Below are 27463 nucleotides of genomic sequence, written 5' to 3' on the forward strand. Positions count from 1 at the left end.
GGGATTATATTCTAATCTTTTTGTACTGTTAGGAATTTTAATATTTTCAAGTAGATTGCTGGTATATAGAGTTCTGTTACAAGATGTTCACAAATTAGCAAGGTTCTCCACAGGCATAGAAAGGAGAAAGCAAGGTTATACATTATCCATTTCCCTCACACACACCTGGAAGGAAGATTGTCCTTCCTTCTTTCATCAGTCTTGTCAGTGAAAATCTGTATGCACAGTTTCCTCTAATTCCCAACTGGCTTGCTCAGTATTACATTTTTCTAAATGCACAGATTTGTGTTTAGACTTTCTTTATTCCTAACTTCTTGTAAAATATTACTTGATTCTGTAATGTGATGTAGTAACTTTTTGGTTTTTCTGCCATGGCCTATATAAGGATATCTTTAAGCGTACTGTATTGTAGAATTTACGGTTGCACATTTGTAGGTATGCATTTGTTCCTGCAAAACTTTGGTGTTTCTGTAAAAGATAATATGAAACTGTATAATATGTTTTTGTTTCCTTCTGTAGCACTGTTTCTGATCAAAGAACTCCTGTTGCTTCAACTCATAGCATTAGCAGTGCAACTACACCTGATCGCATTCGTTTCCCAAGAGGAACTGCCAGTCGCAGCACTTTCCATGGTCAACTCCGAGAGCGACGTACTGCTACATACAATGGACCACCTGCCTCACCCAGTCTATCCCATGAAGCAACACCCCTTTCACAGACTCGGAGCAGGGGCTCCACTAATCTTTTTAGTAAATTAACTTCAAAACTAACAAGAAGGTAAGGCTTGTTTTAAAATAACAGCTGTAATAGTGAGAATTTTTCTTCGCTTAAGTACTTCCCATTCTCCAAATACTTTTTTGCTGCAGTTCAGTTCTATTCATATTCATTGAACAACGTGTTTGAGCTGTTTCTGCAATTTGAAATGCTAGATGTATTAGTTTTTGAATTTTTTTGAGTTCTTTAGATCTTTGAAAGCCATTGTTCTTATAGTTTATAATTATAGTCAAATTAATTTCTATAGGGTTACATGGGTTATAAGTTGGCAGAATTTGGCCTATCATACTTCCTGCTAGGAAACATAATCAACATGTCTCACCTTGATCTGTAACATACTTGGGCTTTTATCCTGCAGAGATTTACTCACATGGGTTAACTTGACTGTTCATTGCAATGGTGTGGTCTGTCACTAGGACTGATTTCTGTCTGGAGTTTAATGACAGATGGGGCTAAGGAGCTATAAAGCTAGACTTGTCAACTTTCTAATCACACAAAACCAAACACCCTAGACCTGCACCTTCTCCGAGGTCCTGGCCCTGGCCACTACATTCCCCCTCCCTCAGTGACTTGCTCTCCCCCACCTCACTCACTTTTACTGGGATGGGGCAGGGGGTTGGGGTGCGGGAGGGCTGGAGGACTCTGGGAAGGGGACAGAAATGAGAGGTTCAGGGTGTAGGAGGGGGCTTCAGGCTTGGCAGGGAGTTGGGGTGTGGGAGGGGGTGAGGGCTCCGGCTGGGGGTTTGGGCTCTGGGGTCGGGCCTGGGATGAGGGGCTCAGGGTGGGGGAGGGGGCTCTGGGTGGGGCGTGGCTTTACCTCGAGCAGCTCCCGGTCAGTGGTGCAGCGAGGGGGCTAAGGCAGGCTCCAGAAGCAGCCAGCAGGCCTGGCTCCTAGGCAGGGCGCTAGGAGGCTCCATGCGCCAGTCTCACCTGCAGGCACTGTCCCGCCCTCTCCCCAAGCTCCCATTGGCTAGTTGCTAGCCAATGGGACTGCGTAGCCGGTGCTCAGGGTGCGGGCAGTGCACGGAGTCCCGTGGCTCCCTCCCCTAGGAGCTGGACCTGCTGGCTGCTTCCGGGGCGCAGCACAGTGCCAGCCAGGACAGGTAGGAACTAGCCTGTCTTAACGCCGCAGCACCGTCGACCGGACTTTTAACGGCCCGGTCGGTGGGGCTGACCGAAGTCATCAGGGTCCCTTTTTGATCGGGTGTGCCAGTCGAAAACCGGAAACCTGGTCACTCTATATAAAGCTGCCCTAATTTTTGAAAGAGTCAGCCTAGCCTAAAAGCTCAGTTTAAACAGAAGCCGGCTCAACTCTTGAAAGATTTATTTGTGTGGCGCTTAGTTTAGGCATAGACCTGACTTAGTCTTAAACGTTATAGCCTACCCAAGGAGCTTAGCCTAAGCAGAGACTTGCTCCTGTTTTGAGGGTTTTTACTTCAGCAGGAAGTTACAACGTTCTGAATTTGCCATTGGTAACTTAAGTTTCTTCTGTTCTCACAGGAACTAAAATTTAAAAATCATATTTTTCATATACATCTTAAACATTCCAGAATTCTTTATTTTCCTCTTTTTGGTATCTGAGCTGAAGACCTATAGTTCATGCATGTTAGAGAACTGCATGACATTTGTGTGTTCATCTTCGAGCTTATGTGTACTTTTTTTGTAGGAGTGAGGCTTTGGGTCCTATACACACACTTTCTGATTCTCTTCTACCTCTGTTGTGCCTTTAGTAGCCTAATCTTGCTAAATGATTTATAGACTATTCCACTTGAATCTTTGACTACTTGTTTTGTACTAGGCGTATACCCCACAAACATTGACCCATTCACTTACTTTCTTTTTTATAACCTTGTATACACTATTTCTCACAGTCTTCTATCCTTTCTTCAGAACTGTGTGGGCTAAGTCAACCTACTGTTTCCTTATATCTAACTAGCGATTCCAGTATGGGGAATTTTTGCTTTAAAATGTAGAAGTTTTCTTTGACAAATCCAAGGCGCCTCAGTCTTGTATTTGGTAAGCTTTTGCCCTGCTCCAAGTTCTCCCCTCTCTGCTGTACATTATTTTGAAAAATTACCAGGTTAAAGAGGGGAGATGTGTGGAGATTTTTTTTATCATTAAGATGTCTATTTTTATCTCAGTAACTTTTACCTATAAATGTTGGCTTAGAAAAAAGCTTTACTTATTCAAACATTAGATCCTTTTGGAGCATCTTTTTCTGTCTGTACTATTGCTAGTTTTATAATGTTTCCTTTCTTAATGTTTCCATCTACCATTAAAAATGTGGATGCATTCATGTACTATGAATTTGTAAGCTTTGAGCCCTGCTCCTGGAACCTATTAGCGAGCATTGTCAATTATTTAGAATATAATTAAGCTTGTAAAAGCTTGAACTCTGTTTTTTAATTCACAGCAAAATAGCTTTTGGCCAGACCCCTTTTGACAGTAAATAATTCCACTATCTGGGGATTATTTAATAAACTGCACAAATGAAATACAAAATCTCAATTTCTTGTTACATACTATGTATTAAGTATGCATTCAGAAGCCCTGTTCAGAATCAGGCCCCTATCTTGCTTGGTGCTCTACAAACTCATAGGAAGGCACCCCATCCCTAAGGACTCAGCACTTCGTTGTTTCTTTTTCACCTTTGCAGAAAAACATCCTTTTAATCTTAATCTTTTCATATCCTGCTTCATTTTTCCTATGGGTAAACTCTTGTGACAATAAATTACTTATATTAAGGAGTGGGCAATTTCACACTTTTGCCGCTAAATATAAATGCATCGTTGAGGCAGTTTGTGACAGGTTGGGTCAAAGAGACTCCCTTGGGACTGCCACCTGATGTGCTGACACTACCTCTGAGCCCATTTTCCCTGGCAGCTTGGGACTTCAGAACCCTGCCTTGTTGAGCCAGACATGCTAGTTTGCTCCAACACAGACCCAGGGTCTGAACTACGTCCCCCAAAAGCTGCGGACTTAACTGAAGACTGCTTAGAAAGTGCTCCTGTCTCTAGCACCCAGATACCCAGTTCCCAATGGGATCCAAACCCCAAATAAATCCGTTTTACTCTGTATAAAGCGTATACAGGGTAAACTCATAAATTGTCTTCCCTCTAGAAGTGGTTCCAAGTAATGACAGACCAAACAAAATAAATTACCAAGCAAAATAAAAAAAAACACGCAAGTTTAAGCCTAATACAGTGAAATACAGTCTGCTCTGTGAAAGAAGCTTATTGGAACATCTCTGAGGGTGAGATTTACCTGCATTTAGTTTCCTACTGCATTAGGCTTAGACTTGCATGTTTTTGTTTTATTTTGCTTGGTAATTTATTTTGTTCTGTCTGTCATTACTTGGAACCACTTAAATCCTACTTTTTATACTTAATAAAATCGCTTTTTGCTTATTAATTGACCCAGAGTAAGTAAGTAATTCTTGGAGGAGCAAACAGCTGTGCATATCTCTCTGTCAGTGTTCTAGAGGGAAGACAATTTATGAGTTTACCCTGTATACGCTTTGAGTTAATGAGAAATGAGTTAATTTTGGAGCTATTCAACTACAAAAGTTGAGATTTTTTTTTCCTGTCTGAAATACATAGGGCAATAGACAAAAAATCAATCCCTTTGTAAGTGCATACAGTGCTACAGTTTATGAATATTTTTAAACTGGTATACATTTGAATTCATAATATTTAGTGATGACTCTCTTCAGAAGAAATGTTGGAATGCTCTCAGAAGGAAAACAAAGTTGAAAACAATAAAATTAAGAGGAAGTTTCCTCAGCCCTGAAATCATTCTTCTAATCTCAGAATAAATTTGAAACTTTTTATTTCCAGGTGCATTTAAATATGAAATCTCATTGTTATTGCATGTTTCACTTTTTGAATGAATTTTCAATTTAATTGGTACAAACTTTTTTTGTTAATTATTGTTTTGGCTTAATTTCTTTTAGAAACATGTCATTCAGGTTTATCAAAAGGTAGGATTTATTTATATTTAAAGAAGTGGCTCCTGCAATTAACATAAAATTTGGCTTTCTAGCCTTGGTTTTCTAAAAACTAAACTTTCTGCTGAGAACTAAATACTTTCTTCCTTGAAAGGAAAATATAGAAGGAAATCCATTGACTAATGATGATACTTAAGCATCTGTGGCACCTGTATAACAAGATGCAAAGCATGCCTTGTGCACTCTTCTTTCCTTGATAGAGTTGATAGTACCAAAAATAATTCTGTTCTTTGTACTAATACACTTAGCATGCTTATGTTTGAAGAATGACGTGTTTGATAACACTGAAAAATGTAGACAAAACATAAGGGCACAAATGTGTAAAGGTAAGTGATGCTCTACATACTTTATCCTCTAATTTTCTTTATTAGGAAAATTCTTATCAAAATAGTGTATTAGTAATTTGCTTCTGGTCATAACAAATTTAGACATTCACCAAATTTGACTTAAAATTACAAATCACTTGAGAGATTGGAAGTTTGCATGAGGGATGAAGGATGTACATTGAAAATCTGCAAATAAGAAGCATTTTGTAGAGTACCCAAAGCCAAATTACTTCCTCTTATACTGTCCAGCAATGACATAAATTGAAGCACTTAATTACAATTTATAGATAAACAAAAGCACAAAAGTTATGCAAGTGCATTGACAAAAGGAACCAATCTTGGAAAAACTATCCTACATAGAAAGGTTTTAAGAAAACAGGCAGAACTGATTCTTCTTGCTTTAATTCTGGCATAAATTACAAGTAATTCTGTTGAAGTAGGTGAAAAAAGAGCCAGGCACCCTATTCTCAAAGCTGTATTGCTTCAGCACTCTTCTCCTAGTTCTTTGGAAAGCCCAACCATCCATAAGCTAAAACATGGGAAAAAAAGACCAACAGGAAAAAAGCTACCAAAATATTCTAAAAATGAAGCTTGATGGAAATAAAAATTTTGACTTAAAAACTGCTTACATCCGTATTTTCTTCAGAGAATAGAATAAAAAATAAGGAAGCTTGAAAAAGACTGTGTTCCAATAACTTCATTTCTTTCAGTATAAAACTCTAAATTCAATTTCACAATGAGAAACTAAAAGTTGTAGGAAGTCCCTCTGAAAGAAATATTGCTAGAGCTACTCGCAACTCTTTGGTCAGTGAAGACTTCTAAAACTTTGAAACAGCTTTTTGATTTAGCTAAATTTTCTAGTAATATCCTACAGTAGCCTTTTAAGTGTTGCAGAGCTTCTCTGGAACGATACCATGCTCCACTGTTGAGAGAAGAAGTTTTGATTCAGAAGTGCCTGCCCCCCCAAAATTCATTTCAGCCCAACATACTTTACTTTAAAAATGGGCATCAATTTGTACTTTCATTCTAAAGGTAAAATCATCACTGATATTTGCAATTTGAAGTTTGTCGTACTTTCTTTAGGCAAGCTGTGATATTGTTAGGATATAAATTTAGTTAATTCCATTAGGAACTGTATGTAATTCAACTCCAAACTAGCTGCGGAAGTTCACATTCATTCAAGAAAGTCAGGCTGTGAAAAATACCCTGCATACTAGACTTGGAATGGTTTCTTTGTTTCAAAACAAATCCTAGTATTACATTACACGCCCTCTTAGTGCTATGTCTGGGGCATTCCCAAATGTGAACATATTTTAGAATTCTTTTATTGGATTAGTTGCCATTGGCATTAATTGTCGGTTTACAGGAGTGTAAATTGGAAGGAGGAATATACATGGACTCTTGTAGTTTTATTTGTTGATCGGGTAGATCAGAGAAGAAATTGAGTGCCAGCAATCTTGTACATTTGACAATAAATAAAGGCAAATTTCTTAACTCAGCGTGTAGCCTGAGCCACCGAATTCTGAACAGTTGCAGAGGTCAGTGTGAGTTCTGTGAATTGCACAGGGATCTGAGATTGAAAGAGAGGCTTTGCCTCTTCCAAAGCTACGGCTATGGCTACTGTAAAACATTAGAATGTTAATTGAGCAAATAAGCTGCTATTTCCACAACTGGACTCTCATTATAATTTAATTGTAAGCCTTTACTGCATTTTGAGGCAAAAAGTGAGATGCATCTGTTAGTTGGGAAGTTCAATTACATTTTATAACTCGCGTTCTAGTGAGTTACCTTTGAATAGAAATATGGTACTGTAATATAAATTTCAGCAGTGGTTCATGTTCTGATAGTAACTTTTTCAGGGTATTCTTGTTTAAAAAGAGACTTGTGCAACAATGCACCTCTGAATTTTTCTTTCTATTAGTAGATGTGTATGTGCATGTGACTTCTACCAGTGTGCCTATCTCTCTCCTTCTTGTAAGCAGGCAGTGAGTGAAGTGAAATACATTGTTGCCTATAGCAATGCTACTGATTTTTATTTATTTATTTATTTTGCCAAATTCTTTACCTGCTGTGAATCTAGTCTACTGAAATTCATTTTATTTTAACATTGGAATTTATTATAGTTGCCACAAGGACAATATTACAACTTCACTTCAGAGAGCTCGGCAAATTCTGAGTGCTACACATTTCATTTGTTTTTTAAAAATTAAATGTTAATAGTAGTGCACTGCATTCTGATAGGTTTTATATCTCTCATATCTCATGTAACATTAACAAGATACTATACAGTGTCCTTGCATATCTGTAGGGATGCCTGTATGTTGTGGAAGGCTAATTTGATACTTGGATAGCAAAGGTGTGTTGATATTTTGATAGCTTTTTTGTTGTAGAATCTTTTCTTTAAATAAAGGTAATTTTCCTTGAAAAACCAGGTTGTTTTCTTTTATGTATAAATTAATTAAATCTTATTTTAGTAGACTCCTTCCATTTCCACTCCCCTATAATCATTTATGGCTTTTAATCAAGCTGTGAAATATTCTTTAGACAGTTTTTATTTTTTAATGTTTCACTGGGTTTTTAACTATACATATATACATAGAGAACACTTGCAATGCACAAAACATAATTTATGATAGATATACCAGAAGAACAGTACTACGTCAACATATCACTTACGCTATTGACTACTTTTCACATACCATTTAACAAAAGTAAATGAAGTGCTGTAGGCATTGTAATACAGCTGTGGGCATAAAACAGAAAAATAAAATATAAAATTACTCTATCACAAAACTAATTAGCTTATTAGTCAGCTCCTTTCTTTAACACATTATCTGCTCAATAGTCTTCGGTTATAAACCAGGAGTTTGTGTTCCTTTCAGTACTGCAGACCACATTGGCAACTTGGAAGCCTAAAAACTGTATCTGACTTGGAAGCATATACAGTATGATTTTAATCAGAAGTGCACTGGTGTGTGTTTTACTTACAGAATTCTGTAAGTTTGCATGGTGCTTTATAGAGCATAACCATGCTTCGAGGTCCAAGGGGAAAGGAATATGAATGGGAAGACTGACACTGCTTCTCTGAAACTTCATGCCAGTTTTTATGTTGGAGGTCACACATCATGGAATGTAGTTTTGAGTATATTTATTGGTTCAGATTTTAATTTTTAAGCCTATTCACAATTATAAGTACTTCCAAAAGAGGCTTACAAATAAGAGTACTTAACTCAAGTTGTATCTTGGTGCAGGTGTTTAGTGAATACCTTTGATTTCTCTAAATGTAAATTGAGTATTTAGAAGTTGGTCAATTTTAACTGAACTTCAGCCTCATCTGCTAGGATCAGCTGAAAATAGGTCTGAAACCAGAACAAACTATTTTTGTCCCTTTGAAAGTCTGAACTTTTGAGTAAGCTAATCTTGAGGTTTCTTGTATCATTCACTACAGGGATGACAGGTCATACTCTTATTTCTTGAGCCTTTGTTGTCAACTGAGAAAGCGAGTCTGATGTGATCTATAAATGCTTGCAACTATAAGCAAAAATGTTCTCCCCTACTTCCGAGGAACAGATGCCTCTAGTGCCCTTCAGAGAGTATTTTTGAGTACAGCACTTGACATTTTGTCATCTGAGTCAGGAAGTGACTTCAAAGTTACAGAGAGAGGAGTTTGCTGTGCCTTCCAGAATGAGCCTTCCACAAGATCCTTTGCAGGTCTACTGTTGAAACCTCTGGATCTGTTCAGCTTTTATAGCTTTCTCCCTTCCCATAATTCTCCATGCTTTCACTAGTGTTCCATCCCCCGGAGAAAGTGATGTAAAGAGCAGCCCAGAGGTCTTGACTTGTACACTACAGACCTAGTAGGCTTTTTCCATTTCTGAGTTCTCTAATATCCATTCATTCTAGAGAAGCACATCAGCTTGACATATCTACTAAAGTGATTATAAATGTTATTGGCATTTTAATCTGTCTTTGACAGGCTTCACAATTCAGTAACTAAGAGAACTAAATTATTTTACTGACCAATATGGACAAATATGTTGCATAGCTTAAAATGATTGTCTCCATCCTATATTGCTAGAGGTGATGATAGAACCATCTCTTCTTATAGGGCCTGAACCTGCTTCCACTGATACAATGAAGAAATACACATTATTTTTAATAGAAGAAGCATCAGGCCCTTAGTTAAGAAACCCCTTAGAATAGTCGTTGAGAGAGGCCTACTCCGGACGGCCGTTGTGGTACTATACACTCTGTGTTGACATAGTATTCTGGCAATAATCTGAACAGGACTCTTGCTTCAGTGTGAGCTTCATTTAGCCCAGTTTTTTTCCCTTCAAGATTTTAAAATAAGACCGCAGTGTTGAGACACTTTGAAATGTGATTCTGACCCCAAAAAAGTAGCCGAGAGCAGTGTTCCTGTATGCCTGCAACAGCATTTTGTTTGTATTAGTTAGGAAAAAGTTTGATTTATTGTTTTTTTGGATTCTCTTCTATATACTTATGTGTACTTGTTTTATGTAAAATCTTGCTATAAAGAAGAAAAAATACGTAAAACACACCTTGAAACTCTCCTTCTAGTTTAAGGATCTTCTTCTTTTAATCATGTTCCCTACCCCCTTCCTACTATTGTTTGTTACATCCTGTCTTTAATCAGATGGTAAACTCTTCAGGGCAGGGACCATATATCTATGTCGTACAGTGCCTGGAAGCACAGTAGGCTTCTGATTGGGGCTTTTGGGCACTGTGGCAATATAGAATACTGGTTTACCTGTAATTCCTTATCTTCACTTTAACTTTTATGTTCCTTAAACCTGTCTCACTGCTTTCTTGCTGGTTTCAGAGTATTACAGTAGCACCTAGGGACCCTGGTCGTTGTTCACAGTCCCTGTTCTATTCAGGTTCTTATACCATTCCCTGCAGAATAGCATAGGCGCACCGTATCCATTTTGACAGGGATGTACACGTAAATATAGAATTCCTGCCACATAATTTATAAACCTATGTTAATAGATTTAAACGTCACTGTGAAATAGTTAGGATTGGTATACAACATACGTGACTTGAACCCACAAAAGCAAAGAAACTAAAAGCTACATGACAGTACCTATGTTCCCAAACCGGCATACACTTCATCACCACAGCTACCATACACCACAGATGATGCACGACAGTTTTAACTCTCCCTTCTCATCCTCACACCATTTACCAAGCTGCCCTAATCTACTATGATTAGTTTGGTGTGTTAATGTTGTGTATACGCCTGGGGTGAGAGAGGCATGGGAGAAAGTAGCCAGGTGCTTGGGGGAGATTTTTCCACCTTGAGTCTGTTTTGCCTTGAGGGTTGCTTAAATGTAACATTAATATATAACAGTGTTAAGTAACTTTTCTGCCTGTAATCTTTATATTGCTTAATTTCTTTTACTCTTCTGCATGTGTCTTCTGGAAGATGAGTCCGTGGTACAGGAATTCAGAAGAATTCATATTCAGAGGAATTTTACATATTGAGAAATCTTGAATTTACCTTGAAATTTTTCTTATGCTAACTTTAATTTATATCCTGGTTTAAGGGAGGGTGGGAGAAATTAATAAGATGATCATTTTGATCTACAAGTTTCACTGTATTTGATCTACAGGTATGAGTGTGCATATTAAAGCTGTTTTTAATACCATTGTTCTCTCTTTTATAGCTTAGCACTTTAATTTGAACAATAATTAGTATATCTTTGTTTACGCTGAATTAATAAATTTTACATATTTCTAATTCAACATTCTTCCCCACTGGAATCTTAACTTTTAACTTCATGTGTACATGTGTCAATATAGTATTAAAATTAATACTAAAAGTATCTACTTTTTAGAAACTGAGGCTTATAAATACATATTGTTTTGGTGGGCAAGACATTTGTGGTATTCTAAGTTTGCTGTGATCTTGAAAATCCATTGAATCGTTGTTGCCTAAAGTGTCATAACACAATATATTATAATTACGGTATCATTAAAATATTGCATTTAGCAGCTATTCAGCTATTATGTATGCTAGTGTAAGATTTGTCTTCTCTTTCCCACTTCCTTTTGTTTCTGCATTCTTTTCAATGAGGCTCCCGACTGAATATGAGAGGAACGGGAGATATGAGGGCTCAAGGTGAGGGTAATGATTTTTGTTTAAAATGTTACTTAGGCAAGCTTGAACCCTTTTCCCCCTGTTTATGTGGTTCACGGGTTCTAAGCAGCAGGTTTTGTTTCCTTTAACTCCACGAAACTAAACCAAGAAGTCCTCCTGTCTGCAAAACAGTGATTAAAGCATTGAGTGACTTGGTTCTAAACTCTTCCATCTTTCATGTTGCCTTTTCCCTATATGTATTTCTGCATTTTAGCAGCTGGGCAGGCAGGCAGACAGCCCCCAGTGAGACTGCAGAATGGTTCTATAATCCAATATTGGAGGGTGCTAAAGTGTGTGGATGTTTGTTTATTTATTTTTACCCTTTTCAAGGTTATGAGCATAATCTCTGACTCTACCAATCAGCTTGAGGCTGCTTCTGTGAAAGAAAGTCTCCGCTATGATAACTCACAGAATTATCAAATAGGTCATCTTCATGCTGAATTTGTTTAACTTTCTAATCAAGTTTTTAATTTTATTCAGTACTTTTTTCACAAAGTTCTGCCAATACGATGGTACAGAAGTCTGTTTCATGTAACTAGAAACTGTTCAAAAAATGTCCATAAAAGGGACTTAATTTAGTAATTGTTAAAATACTTGTCTTTGCAACGGAGGATGTGAGGGAGATTCGCAAACCTAAGCCACTCTTTTTAGGTGACCAATCTAAGGAACTGTCCTTATGAGGTGTCATTAGAGGAGGTTTTGGAACAAATTGATAAATTAAACAGTAATAAGTCACCAGGACGAGATGATATTCACCCAAGAGTTCCGAAGGAACTTAAATGTGAAAATTGCAGAACTACTAACTGTGGTTTGTAACCTATCATTTAAATCAACTTCTGTACCAAATGATTGGAGGATAGCTAATGTGACACCAATTTTTAAAAAGGGCTCCAGAGGTGATCCCAGCAATTACAGCCCTCACTTCAGTACCAGGCAAACTGGCTGAAACTATAGTGAAGAACAGAAGTGTCAGACACATAGATGAACATGATTTGTTGGGGGAAGATTCAACATGGTTTCTGAAAAGGGAAATTATGCCTCACCAATCTACTAGAATTCTTTGAGGGAGTCCATAAGCATGTGGACAAGGGGATCCAAAGGATATAGAGTACTTAAATTTTCAGAGAGCCTTTCACAAGGTCCCTCACCAAAGACTCTTAAGCAAAGTAAGCTGTTATGGGATAAGACGGAAGGTCCTCTCATGGATCGATAACTGGTCAAAAGATAAGAAAAGATAGGAATAAATGGTCAATTTTCAGAATGGAGAGAGGTAAATAGTGGTGTCCCTCAGGGGTCTGTATTGGAACCAGTACTATTCAACTTATTCATAAATGATCTGGAAAAAGGGGTAAACAGATGATACAAAACTGCTCAAGATAGTTAAGACCCTGGCAAACTGCAAAGAGCTACAAAGGGATCTCACAAAACTGGGTGACTGGGCAATAAAATGGCAGGTGAAATTCATTGTTGATAAATGCAAAGTAATGCACATTGGAAAACATAATCCCAACTATACATATAAAATGATGAGGTCTAAATTAGCTGTTATCACTCAGGAAAGAGATCTTTTCCAATTCCAATATATCTTTTTTGAGTTGGGGTGACCATATCTGCATGCAAAAAAGATATTTTGGAATTGGATAAAATTGAGAAAAGGGCAACAAAAATTATTAGGGGTATGGAATGGCTTCCATATGAGGGTTGATTAATAAGATTGGGACTTTTCATCTTGGAAAAGAGACAAATAAGAGGGGATATGATAGAGGTCTATAAAATCATGACTGGTGTGGAGAAAGTAAATAAGGAAGTGTTATTTACTCCTTATCATAACACAATAACTAGGGGTCACCAAATGAAATTAATAGGCAGCAGGTTTAAAACAAACGAACAGGAATTATTTCTTCACAAAATGCACAGTCAACCCGTGGAATTCTTTGCCAGAGGATGTTGTGAAGGCCAAGACTATAACAGGGTTCAAAAAAGAACTAGATAAATTCATGGAGGATAGGTCCATCAATGGTTATTAGCCAGGATGGGCAGGGATGGTGTCCCTAGTCTGTTTGCCAGAAGCTAGGAATGGGTGATGGGATGGATCACTTGATGATTACCTGGTATGTTCATTCCCTCTGGGGCACCTGGCATTGGCCACTGTTGGAAGACAGGATACTAGGCTAGGTGGACCTGTGGTCTGACCCAGTATGGCTGTTATGTTCTAAACTGAATTATGAATCTTAACATACCGCTGATTTTAAACTGTATGGTATACCATGAGAGCAAAAATAATCTTTGAAGAGGTTTCTGATGCAGAAAACACTTTTATGCACCTATCTGCATGTTACCAACTACTTTTCTGTGAAGGTTTCAGTACACAGATTTCAGCTCTCTCTTTAGCCATGTGACCACTAATTCATAGCTGAAATACAAGAGTGAGCTGATATTCTACAAATTTCTGGAACTCGTCTTCTGATCCATCTGTTTCCACCACCACCAAAACAAGAGAAGAACATTGTTATTACTATGTGCTTTAATTCTTACATTTGATAGTCATCAGATTTTCCCAATGTACCTTCTGTTGTTGTGACAAGGAGATTATTTTTGTTAACATTAGTTTGGTATGTTAACTTTCTGTATTTTATTCTGAAAAAGGCTCTCCAGTAACTTCAGAAGTTAGACTGTTCATCATTGCAAGTTATATGTCAGGTGTGGCCTAAGTCTTTAAGTTGTGACTTAGAGCTGCTATCTTAATGAGGGTTCCAGATTTCTAGAGCTTTCTGGTGCTATATGGCCCAGAATATTGGTCCATGTAGGCTGTAACCTTAATTGAATTACAGGTGAGTGAAAACTTACCTTCACCATGGTAGTAATCAAGTTTTTCATCGTCATGTCCCCATTTGTTCCAATTGTTGTTCACACTAGTTGTGTCTTGGCTTAATTAGATTGTATGCTTTTGGGGTGGGAACAGTCTTACTGTGTGTATATAATATGCAATGCCTAGTACATCAGGGTCCTGTTCCAAGTGGGGGGCCCCTCTAGGCACTTCTGTAATACAAAAAATGCACACTGAACATGGCAGTTACTTCACCAACACAAGATTTAAGAGGCTATTGGTTGTTCTATTAAATAATAAAATGTTTTCTTTCAGTCGCAATGTAGCTGTGGATCAGAAGGATGAAAACAAGGAAGCCAAGCCCCGCTCACTGAGGTTTACTTGGAGCATGAAAACTACCAGTTCCATGGATCCTAACGATATGATGAGGGAAATTCGTAAAGTCCTGGATGCCAATAATTGTGACTATGAACAAAGAGAGCGTTTCTTGCTTTTCTGTGTCCATGGCGAGGGACATGCGGAAAATCTTGTACAGTGGGAGATGGAGGTGTGTAAACTGCCAAGACTGTCACTGAATGGAGTCCGCTTTAAGCGGATATCGGGAACATCCATAGCTTTTAAAAACATTGCTTCCAAAATTGCCAATGAATTAAAGCTGTAAGAAAAAGTAATTAAGTTGTAAATTAAGTAGCAATTTCAAGTGTTTTTGAGAACACCGATGGAAATGTATAGAATAATATTTAGGCAATAATTTCTGCAACTTTTGAATCATGATATTAAAAAAAAAAATTGAAACAAGCTGCTGAGCTGGGAGGGAGAGTTGGACTTTTTTTTTATAAGTGCACTACAGCATTAAAGTTGCCTACTATGTAAAATATTACCCCTTCTGCTTTATTTCCATTGCTCTAAGTCTTTGACAACAAACTGAAACACACAATATATACATTTAAATATGCCTCCTGTTCGTGTGGATGTGAGAATGTACAGTATGTGTGTATAATATATTAAGTATTATCTGTAAACTATTCATTGAAAACATCAGAGCTGTACCCGTACCTCTTTTGGAGCTAATTTTGGTGCTAAAAATTGAAATGGCCAAGGAGGAAACACTTGGGTTAATATTTAAAATAATTGAATGGTTACCCAGTAAATGCAGTTTTACAGTTCACTGCTGTGTTAAGAAAAAAGTGTGAAGGGTTTGGATTTATGGTTGTGAACATTACTCCTGTTTTTAAGTAGATCTCATGAGATAATTAAACATTCACTTTTACTCAGTAAGTCTTGCATTATACTTCTCCCACTATTTATTATTTAAGTCTGAATCAGATTAAAAATTAGTTGATTTATGCATTAAAATTTGGGTAAATGCTTCAATTTCTCTGTTCATGTTAAACACAAGTGTAAAAATATATCCTTTTTATCTCTTTTGTCTTCCATGACTTAGTAGAATGGGTTACCGTTCAGTAAGCTCTACCATTTACTGCTACAGAATGTAAACAGTGTTCAATGAGAACATCACATTTAGTGTCTTATCTTGAGGTAGAAATGTGTTTTAAAAATCTGACTTGCTGGAGCTTGACTTAGTGACAATTTCAGACAAAGTTCCTACTGTAAAGGCTTGGCCAGTTTCTTCAGAAGAACAAAAGGACTCTCAGTGAATGAGAAAAGTTCTGGTGAGAATTACCACATGCCTGAGATGCTGTCTTTCTGCGTTACTGCTGGACATACGTTATCCTTTCCCCTTGAGCTGTGAGCGTGCCCTCTTGTTAAAATCCAGAAGTGGAAAGTCAATGTCTGCTGATCACTTTTCATACTTTAAATGAATTTAATAGTGATGCAAGATACCAGATTGACAGACCGCCTTAGAGACTGAGCTCCTATCATTTGACAAACACAACAGCGCAGGTGGCAGTGGTTCCGCCCTCCCTGTACCCCCTGCTAACGCCCTTGCAGTGCCCTCAGCCCTGTTCTGTGAGGGACTACTTACATAGGTGGAAAGAGAGTTCTATCTCCGTGTCAGTTCTAACTTTTGGTCTCTGCTGAGACTGCTAAGGAGTCACTTGCGGTGGGCTTTTTTTAGTGTGTGGAGAGGAAACCTGCCCTCTCTGAATTCTGTCTTGACCAACTCATTTCCTACAGACCACCAAGCAGCCATCAAATGGTACCAATTCTTAGTCGCTACTGACCCGGGATGGATTTGAATCAGAAACCTGGATTCCCCGATCCATTCAATCTACGTACTAATTTTCCCTTTCCTGTATTCAGTTTGCTATTTCACTAAGGATTTGTGTAGATGATACCCCGTATTATCTACTTGACTTTATTTTATATAAATTTAATGCTTATGGTCCTGTTCCCATGCAGCAGTTAGGCATGTACTTAACGTGCTTTAATTCAGACCCTTAGCTTGCTTTTTAAAATTACAGTGAGCTAATATAGTTCTTCATTGTGTGCGCAACTTAGGTTTGACCCAAGGTGCAAATGCAGAATCCCGAATATTTTGCACATTAAGTTTTGTGATCCATGCTCTGTAAACAAGAATTTCTTCCTTTATACCTCTTCCTCAGTCTCTAGTGACCTTGCCCTAAGCATTGATAATTATGCTAACTAAAGGATAATTATAGTTGTTAAATGCATTAAATATTCCTGAATTTACATTTTTTAATCTATATATATTTTGTATCATGAACTGGCTTTAGAACTCTTGGTGCAGATGGAGTTTGATGGGCTGTCAGTACTCGTGCTTACTTTGCTCAGGATGGTCTTGCCATGAAAACTCCATTCTGTAATAGCAATAAGAGATTTCAGGACAGATGTACTTCTCAGGTGAGGATTCACATAGCCTTTAGCTTTCTACGTTAAACACTGCTCAAGGTGTATTCTTTTCATCCAGTAGTGTACTTCCGGTTGTCTTATAATTTAAACTCCATGTTCTGATTAATCATAGCACTTACTGATTGTAAATCTGTATTCAGTGGAAATTCCAAAAAAAATTCATATTAAATGTCTCTTGCAATACTCTGGGTTTTTTTATCCGTTCAGTATATAATTGTTTCTGCAAAGTGCAACAGTAAGTATCATAAGTTTAAATATTTTTAAAAGTTTGTACTTAAGTATTTGTCTTAAAATGTATTCAAAAGGTACTTTTAGAAATAATCTGTATTTAAGATATTAAAATACACCACATGACGTATTTATTATCACTAGAAACAGGTTCTTAACAGCTTCCTTCTCAAATATAATACAAAACTGTCAATTGCAAAAATGTTACAAATGTTCTTGATCATAACACATACAATGTCCTTCATTCTAAAGTGCAGAAGCTTGTAATTATTTGTCTGGTTCACTGGTAGGACAATCACTGAAGGAACTATATTTTGCTTTATTAAGAAGATGCTTAATATAAAGATATAGGCCTCAATCCTGCATGGTCACTGGAGATCTTTTAGCTCAGGGGACTGCCTGCTGGTATGAGCTCGCAGGGTTGGGTCTATAGTTACTTTATATATCAAACCTCCTTGTAATCAGAGTCCAAGATGTGTGTTGTGGTGATAATAGCAGTCCTGGGCACCTTATGAGATGTTGATCCAGGGCTGAGAAATGCTTTTGTAACAGCATTAATTCTGCCCTAGAGATCGGAGTCTCATTTTCTAAAAATGTTTGTTGGCTCTTGACTAACACACTGTGCGCTCTCCCACCCAAGTCACTGCCAGGTCTGATTTTGAAATCAAGCTTTTCTTCCCTTGGCTCGCAGGTAAAAAAATGTTCTGAGTTTTTCATGGCATATTTTAATTACTATATTTTGCGAAGCTTTCTTTAAGTAATTCAATTCAAAATATTTCTTGTCATACATGGAAACTCAAGAGTAAGTGAGAATTAATAAGCTCAACCAAGCTTTTCTCTCAAAGGTTACAATTCATTGAAGCAATCTAGAAACCAAAAAGGCATAGCTCTGAGAGAAATAGCTGCATTTGCCTGACCAGATATGTTTTAAGACCTTGGACCTTGCTGTGAAGGAGATGGTATATAATTCAGCGTAAAGGGCAGTACTAGCTGTTCCTCCAAACTTTAGTTTTCAAGTATGTTACCACAAACCTTCATCATTGATATCCCTGAAGGAAGTGACCCCTATAGAAATTGGCCTGGTCAGTGTGGGTTCAAGGAACCTCAGCCTTAGTACAAGTAGCACAAACTCTGGGGTACTAATTCTCTTATTAATCATTTGCATTATGGTAAAAGCCATAACCAAGATAGGGGTCCTATTATGCTGGGTGCTATTGAAAACAAAAACAGTAAGATGCAGTCCCAAAGATCTTACAATCTAAAATAGGCCACGGTCTGAAAAAAGAGGTATTGCTTTCCATATTTTACAGATGGGAATAGAAGCACGGAGATTAAGTACCTTGCCCATGGTCACATAGGAAATCTACGTTCAATTCCCAGGTCTGCTACAGACCTGAGTTCTAGTCCAGTCTCTTAACTATAAAACCATGTCTAAGGCCCTGATCCAGCAAGGTACAGAAGTACATTGCTTAATTTGAATCATGTGAGTAGTCCCATTAGTGTGAATGCTAGGCACATCCTAAAGCACCTTGCTGGATCAGGGCCAAAGCCACTCCCTTTGAATCAATGTAACAACATTTGTGTATTTCAGCGGCTCTAGACTGATGGGTTATATTGTGGTCTTTGTGCTTCCCATGCCCTAGAGCCTTTTGGTGGCAGTCTGTGTACAATGAAATATTTGGGAACCATATAGTGGAGAAGGAGGAGGAGATGTGTGATGTACTCCACTAGAGCGTGTTTCTTTAACCAAATGTTTTGTTTCAAATTTATATCTTTAAGGGCGTAAGACACTGCTGTGTTAGGACATTGGTCTAAACATTGGTTGGAAGAACAACCTCTTTAGGAATGTGAATACACATTTCAAATTTATATTAATGTATAATTTTTCAAATAAATTTGTGCAGATGGTGACTGTTTTGATCTGCATTTTACTCTCCTGGCTATGTGTATAGTTCTCATTTCCTTCACTCTTGCTAGAGAAGCCTTGGAGCTTTGCAGTGGAGAATGGCTTCATTTTATTAAAAATCACTAGTACTGCCAATTTCATCACCGTTTCAGACATTGTGGTAAGTCGGGGACTGTTCTAGCCTTCAGTTTGAGTAGCAGTAAGTTATCTCTTAACAGTTTCAATATTATGTTTCTTGAAAGGCTCCCTACTTCAATAATCACATTATTGAATTCTTATCCAATTAGAAAACTCTTAGGATCAACACTTTGCTTCAGTATGTAGTGAATTTTCAGGTAGAAACTAATGGAAGAAATAAAGTCCATCCAATTTGTTGATCAGCTTTCCAAGGTTCCTATCCTGTTGGTGTTTTCTTTCCAGGCATTGACACTATACTGTGTTCTCTGGATGCGTTCTTGCTGGATGTACACCTTTCCAGCAGAGGCACTAAGAAAAGCAATGGCACTAAAACTGCTGCTCAGAATTTGAATTATTCTTAAATTGTCTTTCTCAGCCTTTCAGATTTGTCCTAGCGCTAAGAATAAAGTTTAAACTCGGCTGAATATGGTAGGCTTTTTGCCCCGGCAATGGTTGAGAGCAGAAGATCTGTAGATGTTAATACAAATCCCCATTGCAATCTGTGTGGAGACAACTTAGTGTCAGCAACTGCTACCTCTGGTTTACATTTACTTATCTAGAACTGTTAAATGCAAATAGTAGTAGTGGCAATTCATCAGGTAAGTTGTTTAATTCAAAAAATGTTAAACATTCCTGATGGAAATTGAAAATGATGGTTATTTCTTCAGCAATTGCTGCTCTGCGTCTGTGGAGTGTTTCTATCAAAATCTGTTAAAATGCAAATATAATACATGCATACAAAGTGGTAGAGTTATGGTTGCTGGGGGAAACCATAGCACTGAATTCCCTGGCTTTGGGGTTTTTCAGTTCTCAATCACAACAGTCTATTCTTCTTACACATTAAATTTAATAAAATAAACATTGAAATCATACATTTCGTGTTTCAGTGTAGTTCTTAATCACACTGAATGCATTAGGTGCATTTAATTAGATATTCTCACAAGTAATCAGAGATTTAAATGATCTAATCAAAATAATCTTACCTGTGCTTTTCAATCTGTGGCAATGGAAATTGAATATAGTCATGAAGGAAAATGCTATTGTGTGTATGTACAAAATGTTATTTTCAATCATTCGACTATTTCTCAACCAATATTTTTCTAAGTTAGAGGCATTTCTCATTAAGAACTGGTTACCTTGAGCACTAGAAAAAAATCCTTTTTAATTGAGTGCAAAAAAATCTGAAATTTTTTTGTAAGTGTAACAAGATTTGGGGTTTTTTCTGATTCAAAATGGGCGAATGACATTTAACTAATCTCTGCACAAATATTTCCCTGTGATGCAGAGAATAAACATGAAAACTGCCAGCCAAATAGGTAATTCATTTGGAAAGTAGTAGATCTTGAAGGTAGGGATGTAGAATGAAAGTGCCTTGAATATAATTACTCTGCTCCTGTGGCACAATAATGAAGATTAATAACAACTTGATACTTATAGAGAAAACAGTAAATGAAAGGCACGGCAGTTCCATTTTGTGCTTCAGAGGATGAGGACTGTTTGCTGGAATGGTCTTTCTTATGGTATCTATCTGTTCAATCTTGTATTTAGCTGAGATGCTAAATACAAGGTTTTCCAAGACCTGAGGAGGAGCTCTGTGTAGCTCGAAACCTGGTCTCTCTCACCAGCAGAAGTTGGTCCAATTAAAGTTATTACCTCACTCATCTTGTGTCTCATATCTTGGGACTAACACAGCTACAGCAACACGACTTTCTTACAGTAGATTCTCATGAAACAGAGGTGGAGTTATAGTGATCGCAATGGTTACAGGATGTCTCTCGAATTCAGAAACAAAAAGGAGCCACCATGGCTTGGTATTACTCATGATGTTGAGCAGTGACTCCAGAAAATACTCCATATGTTATAACTTTCATATGAACAGTAGAAGTATTGTAATTAACTTCGGCTTATTGCAAATCTATTCTAGAAAAATCTAGTGGAAGATATTTACTTGTATATATTTGATTGACAAATACCCTGGTGTTACATAATGCTATCTTTATCTCTTCATTACATCTCAGGGTCGTTCATAGGATTAATTTTTTTGTAAATTATGATTTTATCTTTTACATGGGAAAACAGCAGAGGTGCAGAAACCCTTTGAACTCCTCTCACCCTGTTTCTTCTCCCACTTCCCTATGAATTCATCATGATGCCCAATATAAGGGCTTGTCTACACTTACCAGGGGATCAATGCGCAGTGATCGATGCATCAGCAGTTGCTTTAGTGGGTCTAGTGAAGACCCGCTAAATTGACCACAGATTGCTCTCCTGTTGACTCCTGTACTCCACCTGAATGAGAAGCCCAAGGGGAGTTGATGGGAGAGCATCTCTCGTCAACACAGTGTAGTGCGGACCCTGTGGTAAGTAGATCTAAGTACGTCAACTTCAGCTACATTATTCCGTAGCTGAAGTTGCATATCTTAGACTGATCTCCCATAGTGTAGACAAGGCTAAGATTTGTCTGCTGGGAAGGGCAACAGCAATGTTTTTAAGATGAAATTCCTTTCCTGTTTTGTAAAGAGTAATAATCTCCAATTTCCTCTTTCTGAGATTTAATTAAATGGAATTATTTGCTTTGGTGTTTGTTTAAATATTATAATGGACACTTATCTGTGACTGTTCTAGTTAAGATTGTGAGCCAAGGTATTCCATGGTAAAAAGGCAACGTCAATGCCGAGTTATGGTTGCTTGGTTGGTATGTCATCCCCCTCAGAAGGGTGCAGAATAGGGTTAATGGTTCAAATTTAGATCCAAATTTCTATCTCCCTTCTGTTGATGTACCAAATTTCAAAGGAATCTGACTAAGCATGTTAATTTTAGAGGACTTAAAAATTTCAATCTTTTAAACATGTCACAAGCTCCCATGCCGCTGTAATAATATGATCTCTGATCAGTTTCCATTTCTGTTCCACTACATAACTTTCTGAAGCTTTGTGCCTATAGTTATCCATGTTTGCTCTTACAGAATGTTTTTATTTTTTAAATCTTCAGCTAAATCTTGCTAGCTGTATTTGGAGTTATGAGAGGGTTATGGGGAAAAAACACTTCCCACATTCTTCTGTTTTTAAAAAAAAATCCTCACTTTACCGTAGCCTTAATTATTTTAATAAAGTTTGAAACTTTAGAGGGAGCTAATTTTCAAAGGTCTATTTGTTTACATGATGATAGATGTGTCTGGATTCAGCAGGCATGGAAATTTGAACGCAGCCATTGTCAAGCATTTTCATTGGATGGCCATCTTATAGGAGAGGTTTGTGCTCATCTTGTCACCCAATTGTAATTGCATAATTGTGCCAACTGTAGCAATTGTTTACATGGAAGAATAATAGGGAAGTATTATATATTTTTAGCTTTAGATGCTTTTTGCTGTCAGAAACATGGATGAGTCAGCAGAATGTGACTGACTGTGGCCCCCAGTTTGGGCCCTTTGAGTGTATTGAATGTGTGCACTAAACTGAGTGTTCTAACTGCTGTTCTGCTCTTTACGTACATTCTGTAAATGTTGCATTACAAACGGTCCAAAGCAAAATTGTGCAGTCTGAACTTTAAAAACTGTCTTTATCTAACTGTTCTCTCTACAGACTTCCTCTGGGATTTGAAACCTATGGGCAGGTGCTTTCCTTCTCTCATCATCTCCACTATCCATTCTGTTGACCAAACCCTCCCCTAGTTACACTTGTGCTACCCTACATCTCTTTGAACTGTTCCAGTGGTGCAAAAGCTCTACAAAGTTCCTTTAACTAGCCACATAGAGATTCCCCTAGCCAAGGGGAAGACGTGTTTAAGAGCCTGCTTTATACCACTGTGCAATGCCTCTTCACAGCCCTTAGGGTCAAGTGTGCAACCGGGAGAGAGAGGATGTGGCCAAAATGTTGCTGCGGTTAAATTCCTAGCTGCTGGAATGGTGATTCTTTGAGTACTTGCGCGTGTCCATTCCACATTAGGTGTGTGCGCACCTCATGCACAGTCACTGGAAATTTTTCCCTCTGTGGAACCTGCTGGGTTGACTCGAGCGCCCTTTGGTGCCTTGTGCTTATCGCACTGTAAAAGGGGTCGCCCGACCTTGTACCCTCTCAGTTCCTTCTTGCCATCTGTGACAGTTGCTGGAACTGCTCCTCTTGCTTCGTTAGTGGTTCTCGTTTGTCACTCCATCCCTTCCTTTTTTTTTTCCTTCCCAATAGTTTTCTCAGTTTGAACTTTAGTTAGTAGTTGTAAATAGTTGGACTCTCACCGCTTTAGCTGAGATTCCTCTGCTTCCTGAGCCGTGCATGCCTCGTTCTCCAGGCTTCAAGCCCTGCGCCTCCTGCGCAAGGCCATGCCTTTGAGGAATCCGCATTCCAGTTGTCTAAAGTGCTTGGGTGAGACTCATATCAGAGATTGCTGCCAGTTCAAGCTGAATACAAAGAAAGAACAGGAGGCCATGTTAAAGTCCTCCTGATGGAAATGGCGCTTAGACCCTCCTTGGAAATGAGCTGGTCGGACTTGGCACCAAGTATCTCAGTGTCAGTACTGAGTGCTCCACCCACTGTAAGTGACTCTTGGCACTGTTCCCTGTCACTGATGCAGAGAAAAAACAGAAGCAGCTGGCCAGGATGTTCCCCAACGCTAAAAAGGCCATTCATGGGGTGAATAGCAGAATGCTCCCTGCGTCTGGTCACTCGTCTGCCCCCCGCACAGCAGGCTGTACTGTCAACTCCATCCTGTTCACAGGCTCCACTGAGTCCAGTCCCAGGTCAGCCGTCATCACCGGAGGGACAGTGTGGCACCAGTGAGATAACGGTGCCATCCACTCCAGAGGCATTAGTTGTGGCCAGAGACTTTCTTTCACTGTTCGTACTGCCATCACTGGCAGTCCAAGAATCAGCATCATCAGTGCTGGAGAGCAGAAGGAAGCATGTTGCCCTGAGTTCCCATTTGGTACTGGGGCCATCGGTACCATCTAGAGGGTAACTGTCCCTGCTAGCATCGACGTGGGCTTCTCCATGTCGGCACCAATCCCCTGATCCTTTGCACCAACCCCTGGAATCAGTGGATACCACATCTCCATGATCCCTGGAGGAAGGCTAATTTTTGGAGCGGAGGTGGAGTCATTCACCCAGACAAGAACTCACTACCAGTACGCCACCTATCAGTCCTATTCGATGGGGGATCCCAGTGTGGGGGTACCTCTGAGTGATTGGCCCAGTGGGCACTGACCTATGCAAATGCAATGGCCAATCTAGAACCCATAAGGCTTCACCTTGGTTCCAGTCCCTGCTCTGCGCGCACACACACACACACACACACACTTAGTGGTGTCGGAGAGAGGCTCCTCTGTCTCACCAAGCAGCAGCGGACCCGGACTCCAGTACCGAGCCCAGTACTGACATTCAAGACCTGGACCTATGGGATTTGCGCCATGCAGAGGAAGAAGAGAAGGAACCCGTGACAGTGCAGGCCACTGCCGCCTCTTCCCCAGTGTCAGGGCCAGCCACATCGCACCCTACCCCCAGGATGACTTAAAAGCTCATCAGGGGCTATTGAAGAGGGTGACCTTAAAGCTAGGTCTGGAAGTGGAGGTCGTAAGAGTTCCCCCCCACAGCCTAGTAGACATCTTGGCCATGGTGGCCCCATCAAAGGTGACTCTCTTGCTCCTTCAGGAATCCAGGCAGGAGCTAGTTGGCAGCCGGTATCAAATGGAGTGCCCCAAGGGTCGGTCCTGGGGCCGGTTTTGTTCAATATCTTCATAAATGATCTGGAGGATGGTGTGGATTGCACTCTCAGCAAATTTGCGGATGATACTAAACTGGGAGGAGTGGTAGATACGCTGGAGGGGAGGGATAGGATACAGAAGGACCTAGACAAATTGGAGGATTGGGCCAAAAGAAATCTGATGAGGTTCAATAAGGATAAGTGCAGGGTCCTGCACTTAGGACGGAAGAACCCAATGCACAGCTACAGACTAGGGACCGAATGGCTAGGCAGCAGTTCTACAGAAAAGGACCTAGGGGTGACAGTGGACGACAAGCTGGATATGAGTCAGCAGTGTGCCCTTGTTGCCAAGAAGGCCAATGGCATTTTGGGATGTATAAGTAGGGGTATAGCGAGCAGATCGAGGGACGTGATCGTTCCCCTCTATTCGACATTGGTGAGGCCTCATCTGGAGTACTGTGTCCAGTTTTGGGCCCCACACTACAAGAAGGATGTGGATAAATTGGAGAGAGTCCAGCGAAGGGCAACAAAAATGATTAGGGGTCTGGAACACATGACTTATGAGGAGAGGCTGAGGGAGCTGGGATTGTTTAGCCTGCAGAAGAGAAGAATGAGGGGGGATTTGATAGCTGCTTTCAACTACCTGAAAGGGGGTTCCAAAGAGGATGGCTCTAGACTGTTCTCAATGGTAGCAGATGACAGAACGAGGAGTAATGGTCTCAAGTTGCAGTGGGGGAGGTTTAGATTGGATATTAGGAAAAACTTTTTCACTAAGAGGGTGGTGAAACACTGGAATGCGTTACCTAGGGAGGTGGTAGAATCTCCTTCCTTAGAGGTTTTTAAGGTCAGGCTTGACAAAGCCCTGGCTGGGATGATTTAACTGGGAATTGGTCCTGCTTCGAGCAGGGGGTTGGACTAGATGACCTTCTGGGGTCCCTTCCAACCCTGATATTCTATGATTCTATGATTCTCTCCACTCTGGTGGAAGAGGAGAAGGCAATAGCCAGGGCTTCCTTGCAAGCCACCCTAGATGCAGTAGATGTGGTGGCCCATGTGAAGATGCTCTTGGCTCTAGTCCTCTGGCCTACTGGCAGAGGTGCAGCAGTCCCTTCAGGACCTCAGGTTTGAAGGGTGCTCACTTTCCTCAGAGCAAGCAGATGCAAAGCTCTACAGCCTGAAGAACTCCAGATCCACCTTCAAATCCCTGGGTCTCTATGTCCTGGCACCTTCAAGGAAACATTTCAGGCCCCAACAGCCCACGCATTTCTCTGCTCTGCTGCCCTGTCAGGACCTGCAGAAAGCAAAGTAGAGGCTTTAGGTGCAGGTAACTGCCCCCATCCACATCAGCATTGCTACCTGACCCTCCCAGATACTCGGGGGGCTCCAAACAGAACTTTTGATGGGGCGCCTGAGGACATTATACCAGTTCCCACATCAGATCCAGTCCCCTATTATTTCCAAACCATTTGTCCCACTTCAGCTCAGCATTGTCATGCATCACCACAAACTATTGGGTGCTGAGCATGGTGGAAGAGGGATATACCCTCCAATTTTTTTACACCTTGTCCCCCCCACCCCAGTCCCTCTTCAGGGACCCTTCTCACAAGCAGCTGTTAGTCCAGGAGATGCAAGCCCTCATCCGGGTAGGAGTTGTGGAGGCGGTTCCTCAGGACTTAAGAGGGAAGAGGTTTTATTCACATTATTTCCTAATCCCAAAGTGGTCTCCGACCCATTTTATAGCTGCACTGCTCAACAGCTATCTCAAAAAGCTGAGGTTCCACAGGGTCTCCTTAGTCTCCATCATTCCCTCCCTGGATTCCAGAGGCTGGAGGAATGCCTCCCTCAATTTAAGAGATGTCTTTTTCCATATCCCAGTTTTCCGAGGCCACAGAATGTTTCTCAGGTTTGTTGTGAATCAGACCCTGTTTTCCCATTTGGCCTGTCAGCAGCCCCATGGGTCTTTATGAAATGCATGGCAGTATTGGCGGCCTTCTTGAGAAGGTGAGGAGTACAAGTTTACCCATACCTTGATGACTGGCTGATGGAAGGCTAGCCCCAAAGCATTCGAGACTAGGGATATTGAGTGCTGGTGCCTGATGAAGGGAACGCCTGAGCCCACCAGTCGAGGGTCCCTCCTCCAGTCAAGGACCAGAGTGGGCACTGTTAGCACTGTGTCCAAATGATGGTGATTTGGCAAGTACACAGAGGCCATATAATATTGAAGGGATGTGAGGTGCAGTCTCACATGTATGCGCCATCGTCTGAAAGAGGTCTTCTGGGAAGAAGGCCCTGGCCTGGATAGAATCGAGCACCTCTCCTATAAAACTCTATCCCCTCTACTGGGATGAAGGTTGACTTCTGACTGTTTATCAGCAAGCCCAGTGCTTGAAAGGTTGCCTGAATGAGGAGGATACTGGCCTTCACCTTGAAAATATCCATTGAAAAGCATTGTGGAAGAGAACTATAATGAGGTGTATCCTTGGGCTGGGATTTGGCAGCTGTAACACAACCTCAGCATAGGTTTCGTGGAATT

The 27463-nt window shown here is 39.7% G+C and overlaps 1 protein-coding gene across 11 annotated transcripts in view; it reads left to right on the forward strand.

The window, feature by feature from the left end:
- The window catches only part of MARK3 (microtubule affinity regulating kinase 3), a 111015-nt gene extending 96047 nt beyond the window's left edge, over nt 1–14968 (forward strand). For 5 of the 11 annotated variants that reach the window (XM_073349748.1, XM_073349738.1, XM_073349742.1 and 2 more), the window contains 4 exons: nt 520–777; nt 4727–4753; nt 11204–11248; nt 14409–14968. In XM_073349748.1, the coding sequence (XP_073205849.1) occupies nt 520–777; nt 4727–4753; nt 11204–11248; nt 14409–14754 (676 nt within the window). In that variant the 3' untranslated portion in view covers nt 14755–14968. The remainder of the gene's footprint in view (nt 1–519; nt 778–4726; nt 4754–11203; nt 11249–14408) is intronic. The other 6 variants (XM_073349741.1, XM_073349746.1, XM_073349739.1 and 3 more) reach the window with 3 other exon arrangements.
- Nucleotides 14969–27463: the final 12495 nt, after the last annotated feature.

Source organism: Lepidochelys kempii, chromosome 6 (assembly GCF_965140265.1).
Source record: "Lepidochelys kempii isolate rLepKem1 chromosome 6, rLepKem1.hap2, whole genome shotgun sequence".
NCBI classification, from domain to species: domain Eukaryota; kingdom Metazoa; phylum Chordata; order Testudines; family Cheloniidae; genus Lepidochelys; species Lepidochelys kempii.